We start from the raw sequence: 23988 nt of genomic DNA, 5'->3' as shown, positions 1-23988 counted from the left end.
TGAATTATCACAGAAGGGAACCTAGAGGACTAGTTGTTTCAAACAACAATTGACTGTGAAACAATCATTTGCAAGAGGAACCAGGTATGACTGCTGCCAGATTACTGAAGCCAGCACAGCTATGTCAGGATTAGATCGGCATCCAATACCCGCCATCAATGCATCTGGTTTTAGCCCATTAGTTGAGGTCATGTGTCCATGCTACTAAATTCCATCTTGATTCTTGTGGTTTAATTAATTAATTAATTAATTAATTAATCAATCTGTTTGTAAAATTGGATATGAAAACACAGGATAGTGCAGATAGTGTAGAATTTTATAATAAACACAATTATAATAAAGTAAAATGCCTTAAATTATATGAACGCTTATCTGAATAATTGTAGTGGGTAGCAATCTGAAATTGCTCCAATGTTGAACCATGATCCATTCAGAAAAGCAATTGTACTGAAGGCAGTAGGGGGTAGATGAGTGCCTCTGAATAACACCAATGGTCAGGTTTGGTTACTTTTAGTCTTCTCACAAAAGGATTCTGGTTTCTATAATACTAAACTATTAGCATTTTCTTGTGTTTTTTTATTTAAAATATCACATATTTTATTATATACGCTGATCTTTTATGTCAGTTTAGGCCTATAGCTGGTTAATTGTCATGTTCTCACAGTTATCATGAACCAGATGTATAAATAATTTATTCTACTGATTTTTCTTTTTTTTAATTTGATCGGTATCATTTGCTTTGCTAATTTCTGTAAAGCATTAATTAATCAGTGTCAATCAAAATTTTTAGGACCTCGAAACTGCTAATGTCTTTGTGAATAAATGATGTTTGCATATCAAATTTGAGACTTCTCTAGATCAATGTGCTATTTTTACCCATACAGAAATATGCTAAATTGCTGTACTTTCTCTTTGAAGGAATTGCTCAGAAATGCACAGCCATCAAGTATCACTTCTCTCATCCAATTCGCCTGAGGAATATTCCATTTAATTTGACCAGGACTATTCAGCAAGATGAGTGGCACCTTCTACGTAAGTAGGGAGCTGCTATGAACTGCAAAGAACAGTTCAGAAGGTGAAGGTAGAAAAGACTCAAAGACTGGAAATAAATGTAATGAAGCAAATCAAACTGACGTTACTTGTTTCCTCATTCAACTGCTATTAATTGTAGAATGCTTATTGAAGATTTTTCACTAACATTTAATGAAGCACACATTTTAGATTCAATACAATTGCTGATTTGTTTTATATACTTAATCAAACCGTCAGTGAGGAAAATGTGAAATGATATATGAAGCCTTCTATCCAGCATGGACCTGCACCCAATGGCGCACACAGTGGGGTTTCTGAGATACCAGAAACCCCCTGACAAAATTTTTTTTTTCTTTGAGACAGTGGACCTCATTCAGAAGCGCTCGCAAAATGCGAGCGCTCGCTCTGAATGAGGGCAGCCGCATCTATTTTCTGAGCTGGTCTCCTGGCCACTCGTTAGGCTGTGGGTGACCACCCACAGCTTTAGCGAGTGGCCAGGTTGATGGTCACGATGGTCAAGACCATAGCGACCATCGGGGCTTGTGACGAGACCCTTGTGGTAGAGTCTCGTCTGCCGCAAGCCCCAGTGAGCTTTTGGCTCTATTAGAGCCGGAAGCTCACCACTGACATCACGAGTGATGTCAGTGGGACCGCCCCCAAACGGCAGGCGTTCCGTAAGGAACGCCTCCATTTGTGTAGCCACCCCCCGCTCCGCCTACAAAACAGTGCGAGTTGTCGATCACCATCGACAGCCGCCCCTTTTGTAGTGAGTCCCGGAGCGAGAGAATTTCTCTCTCAGTGGGGCTTGTGCATGCACAGTGCGTCCACTGTGTGTGCGCAGAGCCCAACATCGACCTGCCTGCGAGTGCTCAAGCACTTGTAAGCGGGTCTGAATGAGACCCAGAGACAGCTGTGTCTCGGTCCTTGCCATGACTGCCAATGTCGCAATTGGAGCTACTGTGCATTCGTAGCAGCTGGCGCAGACAGGGACAACCGCAGGATTTGTATGGAGGGGTAATATATATCTTAATATGCAATGCACAGAGAGCTCTGCCAATCAGTTCCTTGTATGAATACAAGGAACTGATTGGTAGAGCTCTCTGTGCATTGCATATTAAGATATATATTACCCCTCCATACAAATCCTGCGGTTGTCCCTGTCTGCGCCAGGTGTTTTATAAGGTGCTAAATGGATATAATGGACATAGCAGCACCACAACCCTTCTCATGGAGGTATTTCATTAGTTCTTTTAGCATGGCGATAATCCTAAATCACACTTAAAGGAGTCTAAATGCAGTAAAATCATTAGTGTTACTTGTATCTTGAGTAATGATGAGCAGACTGGTTTTGACTCTGTTCTTTTTACCAATTTAAAGCAGGTTCTGATCTGAAAATGTCATCTGATTGGCTATCCAAAACACATCAGAGCTGGATAGTCAATCAGATGACATTACATAACCAGTCAAAACCAAACCGCTCATCTCTAATCTTGAGTAGAAAAGGTTTTGAAATAAAAGGTATCAAGATACAAGCACAAACTTGTAGTGCTCTCATGCCAGTTATCAAGCTTGTGCAAATTACACCCCTGGACTTGCCACATACTTAGGCACAAACTCTTTAAGTTATTAGAGCACATGATGAAGCATAGGGCCTGATTCCAAATGCGGACCCATCATGAGACTTTTAGTAGACTGCTCAAGCGGTGAGAGCTGCAAAGTCCACTTAGAGTCGCTTGCAGTAACTACAGTACAAGCAGTTCTGATTCGTACGCATCTTGATCGCTTCTCACTTGATGGATGTTACTGGGGGAAAATATCACGGTAATGGTCATTCACATTTGTACGTAGAATACATTTGTTGTGGGCATGTACACAGAGTTGCATCCTATTCTATGCTGTGCGAATGCAAAGATTTGTCCAATTTCAGTCTGTTTTCCTGCACCAAGAATGGGGCAAATGTGGGTGATAGTGATGATGGCTGCTGTCTTGAGCTGAGGGCTGCATGTGGTGCGATTGCATAAATCTGCATTTTACTTAGAATTCCGGTGGATATTTACATGAGACATCCGATTGCAGAAAGCAGTTGGAATTATGACCGCAGTACATGTGACTCAGAATCAGATCCTAAGCTATTGGATAATGTAGGACTCCCATTTTAATTAAATCCGGTGACATAGAACTGAATGACAATCTTTTAATGCAAAGTTGTAAAAACTAATAAGTATAACACTTAGAAAACATAATATTGCCTTGTTGTGTTGAATGACTTAACATTTAAATCTAAAACAGAACTCCTTTATACTCCTATAACTTTACACAAAGTGTCTATTTTGTTACAGGACTATTATTATAATTATAGAATAAGACATTGATCTTCAAATTAAGTTGGATGTACTGTATGGCAATAAGTATCAAATTACAATGGAGTCTTTTTATTTTGTATGTTTATGTAATTTGTGTTCAGTCTCTTAAAACATTCTCATAGTCACTTGGGAGGTGAGCTCAAGTGTTGTGCATATCATTTATAAATTAAGGCTGTGATTATTTACTTAAAGTAGCCATTCAACAGAAGTGCTTTTGATCTAACAATGCAGCATAGAAAATTTAAGATACAATATCAATCACTGTGTAACACTAAACTTTAAATAGATTTTTAAAACATTGCAAACTTTTTCATTTTCGACACTAATAGCTTGGTAAAGTTTGATTTGGTTAACCTTTACTGACATTTTGCCAATCTATGGCTATATCACAATCCTCTGCAAGGGTCTGTTGAAAACAATTACAAAAATTTGTAAATATATGGTTAAAAATTTGGGATTAGTGAATGTTTTAAAAATGATATTATTATTATTACTAATAATAATAATAATAATAATAATAATAATAATACTAATACTAATAATAATAGTAATAATAATATACCTAAGATTCAATCTGAAATTTAAATAAAAGGAATTCATTTATACAAACACTAAATTACTAAAGTTACAAAGGGGGAGATATATCGAAGCCTTCTAAAGAGACCAAGTGGAATAGTTTCCCATAATAACCTATTAGCTCCTAGCTATCATTTATCAAGTACATTCTATACAATTATAGCTAGAAGCTGATTGATTGCTAGGGGCAATGTCTTGTCCTGTTCTCTTTAGAAGGTTTGATACTGTGTATCTCACTCTTAGGGGTAAATTTACTAAGAATCGAGTTTGGTTGAGTCTTGTTGTTTTTTTATCTCGATTTGCATCGCTGAATCTTGGGTGATTTTCCAGTTTTTTATCTCGCAACTTTACTAAGAAGTGAGTTTAACTGAAAGTGAGCTTTCCGATGGTGATGCAGATCGACATATATCCCCCGAGTTGCAAGCTTAGATGAGATTACGCACCCGAGATTGCAGTGTTTTCTCTCTGCAAATCTCTCCCAAGCTAGCAGCCTGCACACATCAGTGAGATGTGAAAGCTGCTTGTGTGTTAGACCTGTAAAAGAAGGATTCATTTTTATTAAAAATGACGTGGTTCCCCATCCCCCCTCCCAAAAGTTTAACCAGCCCTGGACTGGTCAGCCAGTCCTGGTTCCAAAATTATGGGGAACAAATAGAGTAGGGTTCCACTGTAATTTAGGAACCAGCACCTGGCTGCAGGGCCAGTGCTGGTTTTAAATATAGGGGAAAAAAATTGTGTAGGGGTCCACCTTAAAACCAGCACCGGACCCTAACTGACTGGAGTGCAATGCCACAGCCAGGAGACCCTATTACCGGGTCTCCATGGCCAAAGCATTCTCACCCCAAGCCAGTCAGGCCAAGCCGGAGATCTCAGGGGAGGTGGGGACCCCCCAAAAAGGGGTCCCCCCACTCCCAAAACCCCAGGCTTGGTCTGAAGCCTGGGGCTCTTCCCCGCACCCCTGAAGCGGTGGGTACGGGGGGTAATAAAGTGTTAAATTGTAGAAAACTATTGTATTTTACAGTGGAACCACAGGTGCCAGCATGCCTGCCCTTTGGCACTTGTGGAACTACAAGTGCCAGCAGGCGGCCAGCACCCATACCCCCACTGTAAAATATATAGTTAAAAAACCACATAACACACACACTGTATCTACTAAAACTTTTTTCCATACACCTAACCCACTCACACATACTTACCTGTACCAGCCTGTCGGTCCTCTTTTCTCATGTAGAATCCACGGCTTTCCCTGGAAAAGAGATCCCATACTCACCACCATCCTGGCACCACTCTCCGTAGCATCCACGGTCTTGGTAAAAAAATAAAACAGCTTATGCGAACCATACGAACAGGTGTACTTACACCTTGCGAAATGACAGATGACCAAAATCTTCTGTTATTTTTCATGGGCCGCTAGCCAATCAGCGGCCGCTTTACATATAGCGGCCGCTCATAGGCTGGGACCCATGTGGAACCAGCCAATGTGCGGCCGCTACATGTAAAGCGGCCGCTGATTGGCTAGTGGCCTGTGCGAAATAACATGATTTCCGTCATCTGTCATTTTGCGAGTTGTAAGTATATGTGACAACATGTACTTACACCTGTTTATATGGTTCATATGCAATCAGTCTGGTGTTTGGAACTGGCACTTTAAAAAGCAGAATATTAATGTAGTAAAGGGAGACTGGGTGGTTCAGGGATTTCCTTGCTGAATAAATGTTCACATGTAAAAAATATAGATTTTACTTTGCAGGACAATATAATTTTAATTACATCTCTATGAAGAAGAAACATAATTAATACAGTGTAAGTAAACATGGAATACAGCATATTTAAGTAAATGCATAATTGCCAAAATTCAGAAGACAGAAGTCTAATTTTGTCTATAAAATTAAAATAATGAAAAAAGTATTTTAAAGTATTACTACATAAAAACATAAGCTTCTGTATTATGCATACTATAGTATAATAACCTTCCCCTTTTTAGCTGTGTTTGTTTACTGGATAAAAAGTTTGAGTTAATACAACTAACAGATCATGTAGCTGTAACTATAAAACCAGGCAGATGGTTGTATTAGCAAGCATGGCTTTTAACCCCATAGCTATTGTGAAATAAAGGGAATACAAGAAAACCCATCAATTAATGACCACAGTGGTAGTAGTGTTGCTGAGCATTACTCCACGATATGTGTAAGAACATGTCCCTTAGGCAACAAGCACTCTAAATGCCAGGGATTGTGGTCTGTACTCCTGACACCTCTTTACACTAAAGCTAAATACACACTGGAGTGACGGGCATTTGTTCCAACATCGGAACGAGTGCCTGTCAAAAGTGATTGTGCATCCACACTGGGCGACTATAATGAACAATGTAATGATCACCGTTACATCACTCATTAACAATGCACTGGCTGCTTGTGATATTGCTAGGTTTGATGTGCTGCACATCAAACCTAGTGACTATTGCTAATGACCTCAGGAGCGCACAAAATGCGTACACACTGAGTGATGTAGGGGATATGTCTTTACGAAATGGCATATCGGCCCGACATCGCTCCAGTGTGTACCCGGTTAAGTTAACCAATACAATTCTTGTGGGGAGATAAACAGTCCATATTTAATATACTGTAGTAAATAGTTAAAAAGTTTCCTCTATTGAACCATCTCCTAAATACTATGAGTATTCCAGACTGGATTTAGAAGGGTAATTTACAACTCATTTGATATTTTAAAATGTCTAGTTTACTAAAATGTGAGGCTTCCCCATATTTAGCTTGATATTGTTATTATGGAACCTCTACAAATCACACAAAGGGTTTGATTCAGAGCTGCACTAAATGTGCCGATGTTCACGTCTTTGAACAATTTTTTGCTACTGCACATGTGCAAATATTTCGTAGAACTCTACAGAGTGTAGGCAGAAAGGTGCTGTTGTGATCGAGAAATGTGGCACAAAATGAAGGGCGGTGACTGGGAGGTGGATAGTAGTGCACACAAAAATGGTCAGTTCAGTGAGTGCATTATGGGAGTATTGCAGGCATATTGGTGCAAGCAGCCACATTCTCAGATGCACAGCTGCAAGAATAGGAGGCCAAAATTAAATGGAGAAACTGAAATTTCGATGGTGGCATATAAGGAAGCACCAATCAGTATTACAGCGAGTATGGACACTAAAAGTGGACGTCTCAGTCCTTGCACATTTGGCTGCACAGATGTACACAAGGGAAGGAGTTTGTAGCAGTTTTTGCATAAAATCGCAATTGACACTGCTGCGTGCCCTTTTGAGATTGATGCAGAATCAGGCCCAAATTCACACAAAAAGGTATAGCATATGGGCTGTCAGAAGTAAAGTAAGTCCATACAAATGGGGTACCATCATCACTATAACAGGATGGCCAGACTCCCTGTGCTGGCCCCTCGAGTGCATTATGATGCGCAGAGGTAGGCGGAGCCATCAGCAACGGTAAGTGCAGCACTGCCTGGAGTGTCCTGAGGAAGGTTCGAGCAGCTGCATAGACAACAGGGTGCCTGCCTGAAACAACCGAAGAATGATCCGGGCAGTACTGCAGCAGTGATCCTGGCTGCAGGGTGCCGCTCCAAACACTCTGCTAGCCAGTAGCTAAAGCCATGGGGCCACGACAGTGCCACCCCCAGGGCCCTCCGGCCTGTGCAATGGCTCATGTCGCACACCTCTAGATACGGCCCTGGGTACCATTCTTATTAAGAGACCTCCAGCTAGTCAGAAAATTAAATTCATGCATTATTTTCTGTTTAAGGAACCAAGTCCAAAAGTGTAAAAATAGACTCAATACAGGGATAAAAAAATGCTGTAGCAAAGAAAAGCTTAAACACAAGGAATTAATGAAGGAACGTTTTTAAAAGTTGACCTTTAACACTTATCTGTGAGGCCAGATAAAGAAAGTTATTTATTATTTTATATTTATTAATAGGATAACAATTTTCTACTAAATTGTCACTTTAACAAAGCCACATTTAATCTGGAGTGTTGCTTTGTTGCTGGATTGTTATTAATGTAGAACACAAAATACCAGCACCATCATATTCTGTGAAGAAATGAAAGACATATAGTTTGGGTAGCTAGACAATATACAGTATAATCAAATATTATTTTTTTCACAATATTATTCCTTTATATTCTATAGGGTTTATTACACTCATTATATATAAGTACTGACAACCTTTATGTTTCTGCTCATAACTCAAAGGACAGAATAGCTCATCCTATCCACTGAGTTTAATTTTTATGAGGCTAGGAAGTCAGTCATTTTGCCTTTTGTACTTTAATACCGTGCTGGCAGATTTAATGCTTGTTTTAATGAAGTGAGAAAATACATTTATAACTAACTTAAAAGCCAGTGCGGCTTATTTAATAAAGCTCAACGCCAGCCAACAATAGAAATTGTATCCATTGTTTTCCTTTGGCTTTGAAGTTATGATGCACTGAAGGGATTAATGTGCTTTGTTGTTATTTTTTAATTCAAACTCACAAATTAAATGTCATAGGAATTGCAGAAGACTTGCCAACCTCTTGTATTGCTGCTGAGAGATAAACGTAACCATCGGCCTTTCTTCCTCTCTCTTTGCTTGCTCAGATTTAAGAAGAATTACTGCTGGATTTTTGGGCATGGCTGCTGCGGTTCTCCTGTGTGGCTGCATAGTGGCAGCAGTAAGCTTCTTTTGGGAAGAGAGTCTTACACAACATGTGGCTGGGCTCCTATTTCTCATGACAGGTATTTTATGCAAAATATACTCTTCAGTTACATTTAAAGTGATCTTTGGCATCATTGCTTAATTCAGCATTGATTGAGAAACTTCTTACATATACAATGTTGGGCATTGTAAGAGAAATACTTTTTACTATTTTTTTCATTTGACTGCTGACTTTGTGGTGTTTTATTCAAAAAGAATGAGGCGATCTCTAGGCTTGTGCGCTACAAGAAATCGAGTGAAGATTAAAAGGGAAAAAGGATTTCAAATGTTTCTTTCTTTATTTAGGCATTAAAGGCACCAATGTTATTTAATATTATAATTACAGATTCACTTTAAATAAAAAATATATTTCAAGTTTCAACGCACTTTACAATACAACATTATTTAGGTCTTAGGAGCTTCCAGGGTGTGAAAGGGTCTGAGCCTGGAAATATTTTTGAAATGGAAATGGCAGGATTTTGAAAGATACTGAATGTGTGTTTTGAAGGAGAGGGAGCAGTTAAGGATAATGCCAAAACAGTGCACTTGGGGACTAGAGGAGATGGTTGTGCCATCATTAGATAATAAAATTGTAGGAAGTGAGGTTATGCAGGAGGGTTGGAAGTCGATCAGCTTAGTCTTAGACATGTTAAGTTTAAGAAAGCGCTGGATAGCAGAGAGACAGTTGGAGATATGACTGAGAAGAAAGGGGAAGAGTTCAAGGGAGGAAAGGTAGATCTGAGTATCATCAGCATAGAGATGATATTGGAGGCTAAAATAGCTGATGAGTACATCAAAAAAAGACGAATAGAGGGAGAATAGGAGAGTTCCAAAAACAGAACCTTGGGGGACACCTACCATTAGTGGAAGTAGGGGGGGAAGAGAAGTGATGAGAAGAGACCAAGACGGAGTCATCAGAGAGGTAGGAGGACAGCAAAAAGAGGCAGTATTGTGTAGACCATAGTCAAGGATTTGCATGGAAAGAGGGTGGTCCACAGTGTCAAAAGCAGCAGAGAGGTCAAAGAGAATGAACATCGAGTAATGGCCCATCGATTTGGCAGCAAGGATGTCATCGCTGACTTTCATGAGGGCAATTTGGAGTGGTAAGGGCAGAAGCCACACTGAGATTGGTCAAGCAGGAAGTGAGAGAAAAGAAAGGTGGTAAGGTGGTTGTACACAATACGCTCAATGAGTTTGGAAGAAAAAAGAGACGAGAGAGATGGGTCAGTAGTTGGAGAAAGTTTTAGGATCAAGGGTAGATTTTTTAGTATGGGGGAGTCAAGTGCATGCTTGAATGCACTTGTGTGACTAATTTGATTCTTGAGTGACAAAAACTGAAGGCTTTGGACCTCATTTAGAGTTTGATGCATTTTGCGACTTGTACGGAATGATTCTGTCACAAATGTTGCATACTTATGTATTCACTAGTAAAGGGACTTGGCATATGATGGGTCCCCACAGTCTGCCCTGCTCTGCCCTGTCCCGCCCCCTGCTGTATCCTATTCTGTCCCCCTCTCTGCTGCTCTGTCCGACCCCTCCACACCCAATCTCAACCTGTCCTACCCGCACTCAGAGTTTCTTGGCAGTGTGAATAATAAATGTGAAAATGCATTATTCTTATAAAATGTAATTAAATACAAACACCCCACATGCATTGTTATTACATAATATAGCCACCACACTAATGAATGAATTACACAATAAACTTTATACAGTAAAATATTTCTAGCTCTCTACATATTTAACAATAATTTACCTTTTAAAAGGAAGCCAGCAAAAAAACCACAGAGAATATAGAAGCAGTGGTATGTAATCATTATATTGACATTCACAATGTTAACATTACAGTTTTAGGGTTAGGGGGAGGCTGTGGTTAGGTTTACGATTAGAGTTACTCTAACAGTAGTAAAAAAATAATCCCAACATGCTTAATGTCGGCATGCTGACTGTCGACATTATGACCATGTTGACATTGTGATTGGTGACATTTCGTACTACACCCGAAGAAGCATTATAAATGTAGCTGTGAGGCAGTAATGCTAGCTATTACACCATCTGTGCTGCCCATCTTTGTACATACGAATAATGGTTCAGTGTTTTCATCTTGAAACCCCTCAAGAGTACAATGAAAATTGTGATGTGCCTCGTAATGTATAACAATGAAGGGAAATTCAGTTTATGTAGCATGGGAGATCTAGGTGGGAGGGACTGGGGTGTGTTGCTGTGATTTGCATCATCGTGTCCTGACCCCAGCAATGTAATTCTATGAGTCACATCATTACAATCTTTGTACTTTACAAGTAACAATATTACTCTGCTCATATCCTCCTAATGGATCATGAAACTTCGGCTTTTCTGCAGACCAATGCACCGTAGTTTCCCACTCTACTGGAATTTCCAGGAGACTCCAGAATTTAAGGGAGTTTTCCCATCTCCCGAGACAGGGGGCAGCTCTCGTGTATCCTACCCTCTTCTCCCATGAATTGATGTGATTCACTAGGAACGCCTGTGCCCACTTTACGTCATGTAATAACAAAAGGTTATAATGAAAATATGAAATAGTAAAATGTTTGAGAATAAGTTCTCCAAAAATTTAAAATGAATGGGGTTAAAAACCACTTATAAAAAAAGTAAACCTGTTTCTGCTGGAAGAGAACTTTCCAAGAATCCTTTTAATTATAATAATAAAAAAAGTGTTTTTAAACAGGTATAGGCAAGGTTTTTTTTTTGTGATGTACTGAATGGAACGGAGTACTGGCACCTTTTTTTTCTGGAAAAAGTACTTTCTTCTTCTAACATTGCTAACATATTTTAAAAATTAGACATAGATATATAATACATTATGTTTCATTCCTGTGTAAAAAGTTATAATAATTAAGTATGTCAAATAATAAAATAATTGGTCAAATATTTCAGATTATATCAGAATGTTTAATTTAAAAATGTTTTGGTTTTTTAAATAAATATGAAGATTTGTGTGAACTGTTACTAACTTTTTATGTTTCTTTAATCTTTTTTTTTTAGGAATATTTTGTACCATTTCTTTGTGTACTTATGCAGCAAGTGTCTCTTATGATCTAAATCGCCTGCCAAAATTTATTTATGGGCTTCCAAGCAATGTGGAACATGGATACAGCTGGTCTTTGTTTTGTGCCTGGTGCAGCCTGGGATTGATAGTGGCAGCTGGATGCTTCTGCACTGCCTATCCATTTATCAGCAGGACCAAGATATTGCATCTCAAGTTTGCCAGAGACTCTTGTGTATGACTGAGAGCTGCAAGCTTAATGACTTTGATGACATCTACAAGACTTTCTGTGCACTAATATAGTCGAACATACTCAGTCGACTGAAGACTGAACAAAATTCTTGTTTAAAGCACAAATTCCATATGCTTAAAAGTCTACAGGAAAAGATAACTTCCTGCTATGTACAACGCATATTATATGACCCAGAGGCCTTCGTTGCTCTGCTGTTGAACCTGGTCTCATGTTATTTTACCTGCCTGTGCACCTCTACAAGCCAAACATTGGAATGTAACATGGTTGGGTTAGTAATAATAATTGGTTTTATATTTAAGAAAATGTAAGTAAAACATATTTCTTCACAAATTCAACAATGCAACCCTCCAAAGCATGGGAATACTGTGAAATCAAGTGCTTTAAGAATCCATTGTTTATGCAACATATTTATGTGTGTCTGACTGATCTGTCAATTTGTTATATTTTCTGCTCATATTTTCTGATTTCCTTGCTTGCTGTCATTAATGGAATATAGAAAACACAGTCCTAATGGTGACACAAACATTGAGGAAATGAAATGATATCCTGTTAATCTCATGCTTGATAAATTGTACATTCAAAATGTTCAAAGCCATTTGAACTCTTGTTTCAGTATTGCATAAATTTTGCATCTCGGTTCCTGTTGTGCCATAGAAAACTGTGTTATAAACTACAGTGGAAACTAATGAAGTAAGACCTTTGTGTATGTTGACTATTGCCCCTGTTGTTACCATACATTTTCTGCAAACAATATTACTTTTATAGTCATTGCATCCATACCTTAACCTTTCATCAGAAACATCACAATGTTATCCTGCCAGATGATTCTGCAGCATACTCATTTCAGTATTCAATGTTTCTGGTGCCTAAGGGACATTTACTTCTTCCTTGTTCCTGTAAATTGTCTCTAAAACTGACTTAAGAAGGCATATACAGAAGTCCAAATTTACACTTTGAGTTTAATTACATAAATGTCTGGATTGTAAATGTGCAACACAATAGAGGCAAGTGATGATATTTTCACTGGTATGTGGTTTCAGGAAATTTTATAAGGCACCATATGGTAAAATTATGGAATCCATTTATTGAGAATGATCAAACCAAGGCACAATGAACAGTCAGTTATTGAATTTTAAAAATGTGCATTAGGCTTACTGGGTTAATAAATCGGTTTCTTTAAATAAAAAAGTCTTTAGCTTGTTTTCTAACCTAATATGTTTCTGTTGTTATTATTATTATTATTATTATTATTATTATTATTATTATTATGTTTTATTTGTTAGGTGCCACAAATAATCTGCAGTACCATTCATAAGAGGTGAACAGAGAACACATTCAGCAATATCAAACATTGCACAGACAACAATGAATAATACATAATTAGACAGTACAAAATTATACAGTGGCCGATAAACAAAAAATCACCAGAGTATGTACAGAACATTTTTGGTGCAAATTCATGGATTGACAAAACAGTAAGCATCAATGATCACTAGCACTGTGAAGTAGGCCAGTGCTCAGGAACATTGGCTAGAAAAACAGTGAGACAGACAGGAGTGCAGTGATAGGAATAAAAACAAACGGAAAAAGGGCTCCTGTTAACTATCTGTACATTGTAGAGGTAAGGGGCAGACACAAATAGTGCAAAGAGAAAGGGGACCAATACTGTGCGATATATCATGCCCCCTATTGCATATCTGCATTTTTTTTTCTCACTAGTATGCATGATTACTTACAGCTCTGGAAAGCTCTGGAAAGTTACACTTGCATATGAAGACATCACAATCCCATATAATTTTTTGGGACTTGCTGTGACACGGCTGCGCAGCAGATATTGGATATATCTGCTGAGGACCTTTTTAGTACAGTAGATATGGCAAGCGTTGCTCACCTCCGAAAACCTGTCCTTGTTCTCTTGTACCTTCTCCTGCTTTTTATATGCCTTTGTATCCCAAATACTAAAAAAAACCTCCATTGACCCTGCTTCTCTCTTTGAATACCCCCCTATCTCATTCTGAGTGAGCTGTATCAGTAGTAATAATGTGACAAACTGTAGTTTTCAGAGATTTTACCAAATTTTTACTAATGGTACATCCAGCCCAGAATGAGTTAGGATGGTAATTAGAGAGACAGATACAGTATAGTCAATGAAGGTTTTTTTTTCTAGTATGGGGGATACAAAGGAATATGAAAAGGAGAAGAACATGGTACAAGTGGAGAGTGACAGGTTTTAGGAGGTAGGCAAGGTAAGAGCAGACTTCAGGAGAAAGGGAGCAAATGAGGTGGGATGGGATTGGGTCAAGGGGTCATGTGGAGTGGAGAGATGAGTAGAGAAAGCTGTATGCATCATCTGAAGAAATCAGATGGAAGGAGAAGAGGTGGGATGGCAAAGGGGCCAGAATGTTAGTGAGAGCGAAGGGTTGAGGTCCCATGCCCATAGGGTAGCAGATGGGGGACAGGGTGGGTAGACAGGAGGAAGGGGTAGGGTGAGAGGGTACTGATATGAAGAGATGTCAGGACTTATGGACTCGATTATAGAGGTGAAGTAGTCGGCAAAGTCAAGAGCAGGGAGTGAGGTGTGAAGGGGATGTGGAGGAGGGGCAAAAAATGTCAATGTTGTTTCCATTTTTTCCTGATGTGTTAATTATTTTCTTGAAATCACTGTTACGACTCAAGAAAGTGAATATTTGAACATTTACAAGAGTAAATTCTAAATTGTAAAAAGAAGCATAACATACTATTTATCATTTTATTTTCTTTAAAAATCTTTATTTTCAGTACTGCAACTATATTAATTTTCTTTCAAAATTAAATATACATAAAACACATACTTACATAAAACAGTTAGTCTACTCCTAAATCCTTTATATTCATTTTTATTCATTTTATATACATGACAAAATATTACATTATCTTAGCATTGCTGGTGGGAATAGTATAAATTCATGGGAAATCAACTGGAATGTAGAAAGAATTGATACTTGTAGCTGCCTGAGTGGATGAAAGATAAAATGTTTAACTTTTCTTTATACTGTTTACCCCTCTGCTTAATTGCAAAACAATAAATACACTGACCATGTTAACACTTTAAACAATATTGCTTTTATGTGCAGTGAGAAAGCGATTCATGAAGAAAATTAAAACAAATTCAAAAGGTGGTCTCAGTGATAGCCTCTGACCATGGTGCTGATGCAGACTTGGACTCATTTGTGCCCCAACAGTATATAGAAAAGTGGGTTGGGTATGGGCTGCCAGCAGTCGGTATCCTAGTGGTCAGAATCCCGTTGCCGGGATCCTGACAAGGTTAACATACCGGCACTTGATGGGTGGTATGCTAACCCTCCCCCTCTTCCTACCCTGAACCTAACCCTTCCTTCCTGGTGCCTAACCTTCACCTCCCCACTAGTACTTAAACCTAACCCCCTCCTCTCTGCACCCTAAACCTAACCCTCCCACTTAGTTCCTAACGCTAAACCTCCCCCATTTGTGCCTAACCCTAATCCTCCCCCTAGTGCCTTACCTTAACCCTGCACAATAACCCTAACCCTCCCCCTAACCCCCAATTCTTACCTTCGGTATGTTGACAGTCAGTATTCTGGAGTCGGGTCCCGACTGCTGTCGGGATTCTGGTGCTGGTGTTTAGACTGTCGGTATCCCATTAGTCAGGATGCTGACTACATCCCTAGAAAAATGTGCATGCAAGAAAAGGTGAATAGTGCTTACATGTAAATGTTCAGTCAACAACATCTAAAAATGCATCCAACTGTAAAACATGCGACAGGAATACAAAGGTATAAAAGTATGCCCCACATTAGCATAAAGATAGTGTAAACATGCTGCTTGATAAACTTAGTAGTAAATGCTGAAAATGTATTACCCTATTTCAGTGGTTCTCAAACTCTGTCCTCAGGACCCCACACAGGTCACGTTTTCCAGGTCACCCAGCACGTACACAAGTGTAGTCATTACTCACTGGCACATTTTAAAAGAACCACAGGTGGAGGTAATTTATTTCACTTGTGATTCTGTGAGGATACCTGGAAAACATGCACTGTTTGGGGTCCTGAGGACCGAGTTTGAGAACCTGTGCCCTATTTGTACACTTACTGTATAAGAATGTAATGAAGGGTAATATATGCAATAGAAAATATTGTCCCTTATTATTAAATGTGAAAGTCACATTTTCAATAAGTAATGACATAATGTATAGTACAAATATAAAAATATTAAAAATAAATAAAAAAGACCTTTTGTTCCCCCTTTAAAGATCAATGAGAACCTACTCTCCTGCCATAGTCAAAATGAAAATGCCAATATAAGAATGCAAATAGATGGCAGCAATTGGATATAGCTACAATTCTAAAAGTTTAAGTACTATCAGCTGGAGGCATTAATACACATTCTGAAATGGCTTGATAGTAAGTCTTATAGTCTTCATTATCAGTAGACATTGTTGTACCAAACCTAAAGCACCTGTAAAAATAGATTCCCTCTTAAAGGCATATTCCCAGGTGTATACATTTCTCATTGTGTAACAATTATGTAAACACCCCCTTACTGTATTTGGCATAAGCTTTCCCCCATTTTAAATCTCCATTCATAAGGAGAAGCAAGTTAATTTTATGAAAAAAATGTTGTATACTGTGAGTACAAATTTTTGTTGTGTGTGCATAATACAGAATTGTATATATGAGGGTGGTTCAATAAATAAACTAATGAGATTTCTCATTGTGTAAATTTATTCAACTCATACATATACATAAAATTAATAGTATGGCCTTGGTACAGATAAATTTTCCACATAGTCCCCATACTTGTCTAAGTATTTGCTCCACCGGTACACCAAGGTATCTATCCTGGCATAGAAAAAATCATTGTCAAGCGTGTCGATTGAGAATTGCCTTCCAACCAGGTGCTTCTTCAATGGCCCAAAGGAAATAACTCAGTGCCAGGTCATGGCTGTAGGGAGGATAGTCCAGTACCTTCCAGTGGTAGCGCCGTACCAACTCACATGTGCAGTTGGCTGATTGTGGCCTGGCATTATCGTGCAGCAATATGACACCTATTCGCAGCACCCAGGTTGTTTTTGACTAATTACCTTCTGCAACCAGCTCCAGCATTCACAGTATCTTCCTTTATGAGGAAATCAAGAAGAAGCATGCCCTTGCGGTCGCCATGACCTTCTTTGCTGATGGAGTTGTTTTGAAGTTCTTTGAAGGTGGGGACAATGTGTGTTCACTTGTCATGGATGATTGCTTCGTTTCCAGTGTAACATGATGCAGCCACATGCCTGTAACAATATACTGCAGGAACTGCACATTTTCCTCATGGTACTGCATCAAGTGCATGAGAGACAATCCAAGCCTATTGGTTTTGTGAACTTCTGTGAGTTGATTCAGTACCCAGCATGAACACTTTTTCCTGTACCCCATTACTCATGAACGATGTTGTGCACAATACCCATTGAGATGTTCAGTTTGTCAGCAACTCAAATGCATCTGTCCTCCTGAATCAGACTTTCAATGCAGCACAAATTGTCATCTATGGTGGAAATGCTTGGCCAGCTGGATCACTGCTCATCTTGAACGTCTGTCCTGCCATTATCAAAGGCAATGGACCAAACCCAAACCTGTTTCCATGACATGACATTATCACCATACACCACGACAAGTTGGCCATGAATTTTAGCTGCTGATGTGCCCTTTAGATGCATAAATCTGATCACACAATGCACCTCAATGTTTGACCATTTTTCTACCAGCCGTGCCATCTTACTGATGTTGGGACAGTATGTCTGATATAATGGCCGTGAGGAGAAGCACTGGTCTACCTGCTCTGGCCTGGCAGGAAATTAGAATGAAATAGAGAACATTACACACATGAGAAGTCTTTTTACCCTACTTATTGCACCACCCTTGTATAATTAAAAAAATAAATAGAAATTGACACATGTGCACTGTACATGTCCAATATAAATGAGCCCTAGTATGTCTGCATCAATGCAGTGAGCTTACCTGTAATGCATCTACATTTTTAAACAGAGAATGAATCAATATGTTTTTGAAATTCAGTAAATGTCAGATTTCTCTGATTTGACAAATAGGCTGGAACAAAAATATTGCAGTTTAGTTACAAGATCTGGTAAGAGAAGAAGGAAACAGCTTACGGTATAATCTTTCTTAAGAAAGTTTCTCATATCCTGATACTTTTAACATCATAACCTTTCTCATTGCAGATTACCTTGTTTCTTAACAGACATATTTTACACAGATGTCCCTTGTAATCAGATTCATGTTGTACAGACATTGTAATTGTTAAAGAAGTAATGCAGGCTGTGGTTAATCCTATAAAAATAATAGTTTTACACATATCTTGCAATATGCTGACTGCATATACTCTTTTAAGATATGTATTAGTTAAAGATAAAGACTTGATTCTATTGAATCATAAAACAAAATGGGATTAATTTAAGCTTGTGTAATACATTTAGCCACTCTTAAGATAATCAAGAGAACAAATGGCAATTACTAGAAAATAGCACACAGTGTGTGCACCTAATGAGGGTAATCCACATACATGTCTCTTAGGTAATGAGACAACTTGTTTTTCAGAAGCAGAACCATTTAATTTATAAGGAGTGAGTTGAAAAAAATATTTTACACAGCATTGTACATGGTAAACATACAAGACAGGGTATCTGTGCATACATAATGGCAGACCATCATGGGCATTAAGACAGTGGCTGGGCCCACATACTGATGGGTATGACCACTGGAGGGTCACTGCATTAAGGGTGGCCTGGTTATACCTCCTCTGCACTGACGGGCCTCTACAGATTCCCATGTCATTTCTACTCCCCCTCTTGGTGGCCCTGCAGATCATACCAAAAGTACATAGCAATAATACCAAACATTAAATTCACACCACAGACAGATAACAGTTGCCTTCATAGGCTGGTTTGAAGATTGCACCTTGGGTGCCTCTGGATCTAGTGTCCGGCGGCAGTGTAGAAAAGGCAGCACAGAGCACTCCTCTAACACCCTTCCCCCTCTACCCCTCACTCAAGGCTGTATCTTGTTACATAAACAACAATATGAGCATTCCACATTAGGACGTCTCACCTGTAACCAAAAACATAAAATCTGTTTCAGTTGGAAAGAATGACATTACATAGTACTTAAACCTAGGATCAAACAAGGTTGCCAAAATGTACTGGTCCAAATGCAAGATGTTGCAAACCCTTTGGTTCTGGTGAATGGAATAAAAAACGTGATCTACAAATCTGACATACTGTACTTAGCAGAATTGCTTAATTTCTTCTCCTTCAGTTTCTCTAGCTGCTTTTCCAGTAGTTTAACTAACAGAATCACCTGACTCAGGCTGGCAGTGTCTGAACTCACTTTGTTGGTTATTATTTTAAATAGTTTCGGTATCTTGCATAAAACAGAGAGTATTCTCCATTGTGCTAGAGTAAGGTACATCTTCCTCCTCTCTCTATGTCATGGCTTGTTGCTGTTCCTCCAGTTGCTGAAGCATATTAAGGGTGAAATTGCACCTGGTAACTACCTCTTGCTTAAGTTGGTGAAATGTCAAATTGAACCGTTCTTGCAGCAAACTTTTACATTATCAGATGCTGTAAATATATATACATATATATGCTGTCCTTTACCGCTACCAATGTAACCTATTAGTAGAGTGCAGTTGCCAATCAAGAAGAAAATGCCAAATCTCCAAAATCAATACTCTAAAATTAAAATTATTGGCTGCATGCTCAAAAACACTCATATGGTCCCATAAAAATGTATATAAAATGTATTGCAATCTAGACATAAAAGAATCTATTCAGTCATTCAACAATCAACATACAGTACTATGTCACAAAATTTTACAATCTGAATAAAGAAAATTCATATGCTTATAAACACTGTTTCAATTTGTAGCGAACTGTTACAGACAGAAAAAAGTGACTGTAGAAACATTAAAATATGAAAGGATCCAATAAGAGTCCCGATGTAATGAAAGGAAAGGATTGGCTGTTATTTGTACAGCTTGGTTATTTTTGAAGCAGGCTGTAAAGTGCAAAAATAGAAAAAAAGGAAGTTGCCTTATATAAGGATACTCACAATCTCAATCTCTCTTCCCCCTCCGGGGGGGGAGGTATGTAATCAGGATTTGTAATGAGTACAGTATGACATGGGGAGGTGATCTTGAGGTGTAGTAATGGCAATATCCCAGATTGCTGTAGTGCGCTGTCTGGTGCACAAGAGCAGTGGACGCTTGTAACCCCAATCTTTTTTTACAGGCTGTGGGTGTCACCTGGTATCTCCGTCCACTGTGCGAGGTCAGTCCCGGACCAAATGTGCACTGTATACTTATGTCTTGTGAGAAAGCTGGTGGTGTGGTGGTGCCAGCTATGCCATTGCAATGAGTCTCTCCTCCATGCTATTTACTTGCACTTGCTCAATGCGTTTCCGTGTCTAAGGACACCTTCGTCAGGAGTATGTTACTTCCTTATGAAGGTGTCCAGAGACACGAAAACAGACAAGAGACTAATGAAAAGGAATGGAATGTGAAAACTCACGCAAACAAAGTCTAACTATGACTCTCAAAAGGGCCCAGAATGAGCAAGGTGCAATTCGGTGCACACTTTTAGCTAAATGAGGACTGCTGGCATGACACTCAGAAAAGAGGTGGAATTGTGGTCATGTTCTGGTTTCTCTTCAAAACGTACAAATCCTTTGCCTTTTTATTAATGATTTCTGGAAACCTAATGATGAGTTGTTAGATACTTCAAACCGTGGCTGTATCCCTTTTGGGAATGGAGAAGTTATCTTACACCTGAACGGTTTAAAAAAAAAAAAATTTATTAATGATTTCTGTGGAGAGGAGCAAAGCTGAGTATTGTCTCAATATTTGCAAGGCCCAGCTTAGGGGGTTTCTTTTTATCAGTTTTAAAACAGAAGAAGTGTGCCTTCTTGGAAGTGAGCTCATTTGCATAGCAAGGACAGCTAATGTGCGTTTCTTTTTCTAGAGATATTTCTTGACAGTTTTAATTCTTGAAAGTTCTGGGTGCACACGGAATACAATGCAAATGATGTATATATCCAGGGGAAGCCAGGTGAGATATCTGCGCTTCTTTCTTTGAAATTTGTGCTCACTTTCAGTTAAATGAGGACTGATGGCATGACACTCAGACAACCAGAGGAATTTTGGTCATGCTCTGGTTTCTCTTCAGAATGCGCAAATCTTTCATCTTTTACTAAAACTTTCCGTGGAGAAAAGCAAAACTGAGTTTTGTCACAATTTTTGCATGCCCCAGCTTAATGGGGTTTCTTTTTATCAGTTTAAAAACAGAAGAAGTCAGCTAATGTGCTTTTCTTTTTCTAGAGGTATTTCTTGACAGTTTTAATTCTAGAAAATTCTGGGTGCACATGGAATACAGTGCAAATGAAGCATATATCCAGGGAAAGCCTGGTGAGAAAACTGCTCTTCTTTCTTTCAAATTTGTGCTCACTTTCAGTTAAATGAGGACTGATGGCATGACACTCAGACAACCTGGGGAATTTTGGTCATGCTCTGGTTTCTATTCAGAAATCACAAATCTTTCGCCTTTTACTAAAGATTTCCGTGGAGTGGAGCAAAACTGAGTTTTGTCTCAATTTTTGCATGCCCCAGCTTAATGGGGTTTCTTTTTATCAGTTTTAAAACAGAAGAAGTGTTCCTTCTTGGAAGTGAGCTCATTTGCATAGCAAGGACAGCTAATGTGTGTTTCTTTTACTTGAGATATTTCTTGACAGTTTTAATTCTTGAAAGTTCTGGGTGCACATATCCAGGGGAAGCCTGGTGAGAAATCTGCTCTTCTTTCTTTCAAATTTGTGCTCACTTTCAGTTAAATGAGGACTGATGGCATGACACTCAGACAACCTGGGGAATTTTGGTCATGCTCTGGTTTTTCTTCAGATAGCACAAATCTTTCGCCTTTTACTAAAGATTTCCGTGGAGTGGAGCAAAACTGAGTTTTGTCTCAATTTTTGCATGCCCCAGCTTAATGGGGTTTCTTTTTATCAGTTTAAAAACAGAAGAAGTGAGCTCATTTGCATAGCAAGGAAAGCTAATGTGCATTTCTTTTTCTAGAGATATTTCTTGACAGTTTTAATTCTTGAAAGTTCTGGGTGCACACGGAATACAGTGCAAATGATGCATATATCCAGGGGAAGCCTGGGGAGAAATCTTCTCTTCTTTCTTTCAAATTTGTGCACACTTTCTGTTAAATGAGGACTGATGGCATGACACTCAGACAACCAGAGGAATTTTGGTCATGCTCTGGTTTCTCTTAAGAATGCACAAATCTTTCGCCTTTTACTAAAGATTTCCGTGGAGAGGAGCAAAACTGAGTTTTGTCTCAAATTTTGCATGCCCCAGCTTAATGGGGTTTCTTTTTATCAGTTTAAAAATGGAAGAAGAGTGCCTTCATGGAAGTGAGTTCATTTGCATAGCAAGGATAGCTAATGTGCATTTCTTTTCTAGAGATATTTCTTGACAGTTTTAATTTTTGACATTTCTGGGTGCACATGGAATACAGTGCAAATGATGCATATATCCAGGGGAAGCCTGGTGAGAAATCTGCTCTTCTTTCTTTCAAATTTGTGCTCACTTTCAGTTAAATGAGGACTGATGGCATGACACTCAGACAACCAGTGGAATTTTGGTCATGCTCTGGTTTCTCTGCAGATCGCACAAATCTTTCGCCTTTTCCTAAAGATTTCCGTGGAGAGGAGCAAAACTGAGTTTTGTCTCAATTTTTATATACTCCAGCTTAATGGGGTTTCTTTTTATCAGTTTAAATACAGAAGAAGTGTACCTTCTTGGAAGTGAGCTCATTTGCATAGGAAGGACAGCTAATGTGCATTTCTTTTTCTAGAGATATTTCTTGACAGTTTTGATTCTTGAAATTTCTGGGTGCACACGGAATACAGTGCAAATGATGCATATATCCACGGGAAGCCTGGTGAGAAATCTTCTCTTCTTTCTTTCAAATTTGTGCTCACTTTCTGTTAAATGAGGACTGATGGCATGACACTCAGACAACCAGAGGAATTTTGGTCATGCTCTGGTTTCTCTTCAGAATGCACAAATCTTTCGCCTTTTACTAAAGATTTCCGTGGAGAGGAGCAAAACTGAGTTTTGTCTCAATTTTTGCATGCCCCAGCTTAATGGGGTTTCTTTTTATCAGTTTAAAAACAGAAGAAGTGTGCCTTCTTGGAAGTGAGCTCATTTGCATAGCAAGGACAGCTAATGTGCATTTCTTTTTCTAGAGATATTTCTTGACAGTTTTAATTCTTGAAATTCTGGGTGCACATGGAATACAGTGCAAATGATGCATATATCCAGGGGAAGCCTGGTGAGAAATCTGCTCTTCTTTCTTTCAAATTTGTGCTCACTTTCTGTTAAATGAGGACTGATGGCATGACACTCAGACAACCAGAGGAATTTTGGTCATGCTCTGGTTTCTCTTCAGAACGCACAAATCTTTCACCTTTTACTAAAGATTTCCGTGGAGAGGAGCAAAGCTGAGTTTTGTCTCAATTTTTACATACCCCAGCTTAATGGGGTTTCTTTTTATCAGTTTAAAAACAGAAGAAGTGTGCCTTCTTGGAAGTGAGTTCATTTGCATAGCAAGGATAGCTAATGTGCATTTCTTTTCTAGAGATATTTCTTGACAGTTTTCATTCTTGAAAGTTCTGGGTGCACACGGAATACAGTGCAAATGATGCATATATCCAGGGGAAGCCTGGTGAGAAATCTGCTCTTCTTTCGTTCAAATTTGTGCTCACTTTCAGTTAAATGAGGACTGATGGCATGACACTCAGACAACCAAAGGAATTTTGGTCATACTCTGGTTTCTCTTCAGAATGCACAAATCTTTCGCCTTTTACTAAAGATTTCCGTGGAGAGGAGCAAAACTTAGTTTTGTCTCAATTTTTGCATGCCCCAGCTTAATGGGGTTTCTTTTTATCAGTTTAAAAACAGAA

General features: G+C 38.8%; 1 protein-coding gene and 8 non-coding genes across 9 annotated transcripts in view; all 9 read left to right on the top strand.

Annotated features, from left to right (window-relative positions):
* Window positions 1–13149, top strand: part of TMEM178A (transmembrane protein 178A) — a 163075-nt gene extending 149926 nt beyond the window's left edge. The window contains exons 2-4 of the mRNA XM_088477644.1: window positions 919–1032; window positions 8582–8719; window positions 11703–13149. Of these exons, the coding sequence (XP_088333770.1) occupies window positions 919–1032; window positions 8582–8719; window positions 11703–11944 (494 nt within the window). The 3' untranslated portion in view covers window positions 11945–13149. The remainder of the gene's footprint in view (window positions 1–918; window positions 1033–8581; window positions 8720–11702) is intronic.
* Window positions 13150–21171: 8022 nt separating this feature from the next.
* On the top strand, window positions 21172–21287 carry LOC148518639 (U5 spliceosomal RNA). The gene has a single exon (XR_015879212.1). It is a non-coding gene; the product is annotated as a U5 spliceosomal RNA (small nuclear RNA).
* A 240-nt stretch (window positions 21288–21527) lies between these two features.
* On the top strand, window positions 21528–21643 carry LOC148518638 (U5 spliceosomal RNA). Its single transcript, XR_015879172.1, has one exon. It is a non-coding gene; the product is annotated as a U5 spliceosomal RNA (small nuclear RNA).
* Window positions 21644–21896: 253 nt separating this feature from the next.
* LOC148518637 (U5 spliceosomal RNA) lies at window positions 21897–22012 on the top strand. The gene has a single exon (XR_015879131.1). It is a non-coding gene; the product is annotated as a U5 spliceosomal RNA (small nuclear RNA).
* Window positions 22013–22274: 262 nt separating this feature from the next.
* On the top strand, window positions 22275–22390 carry LOC148518636 (U5 spliceosomal RNA). Its single transcript, XR_015879165.1, has one exon. It is a non-coding gene; the product is annotated as a U5 spliceosomal RNA (small nuclear RNA).
* A 277-nt stretch (window positions 22391–22667) lies between these two features.
* Window positions 22668–22783, top strand: LOC148518635 (U5 spliceosomal RNA). Its single transcript, XR_015879149.1, has one exon. It is a non-coding gene; the product is annotated as a U5 spliceosomal RNA (small nuclear RNA).
* Window positions 22784–23061: 278 nt separating this feature from the next.
* On the top strand, window positions 23062–23177 carry LOC148518634 (U5 spliceosomal RNA). Its single transcript, XR_015879048.1, has one exon. It is a non-coding gene; the product is annotated as a U5 spliceosomal RNA (small nuclear RNA).
* Window positions 23178–23454: 277 nt separating this feature from the next.
* LOC148518633 (U5 spliceosomal RNA) lies at window positions 23455–23570 on the top strand. Its single transcript, XR_015879112.1, has one exon. It is a non-coding gene; the product is annotated as a U5 spliceosomal RNA (small nuclear RNA).
* Window positions 23571–23847: 277 nt separating this feature from the next.
* Window positions 23848–23963, top strand: LOC148518632 (U5 spliceosomal RNA). Its single transcript, XR_015879089.1, has one exon. It is a non-coding gene; the product is annotated as a U5 spliceosomal RNA (small nuclear RNA).
* Window positions 23964–23988: the final 25 nt, after the last annotated feature.

This window comes from Taudactylus pleione, unplaced genomic scaffold, assembly GCF_031769625.1.
Source record: "Taudactylus pleione unplaced genomic scaffold, aTauple2 ptg000201l, whole genome shotgun sequence".
NCBI classification, from domain to species: Eukaryota; Metazoa; Chordata; class Amphibia; order Anura; family Myobatrachidae; genus Taudactylus; species Taudactylus pleione.
Note: the sequence above shows the minus strand (reverse complement) of the source record. Positions and strands in the feature narration are given on the sequence as shown.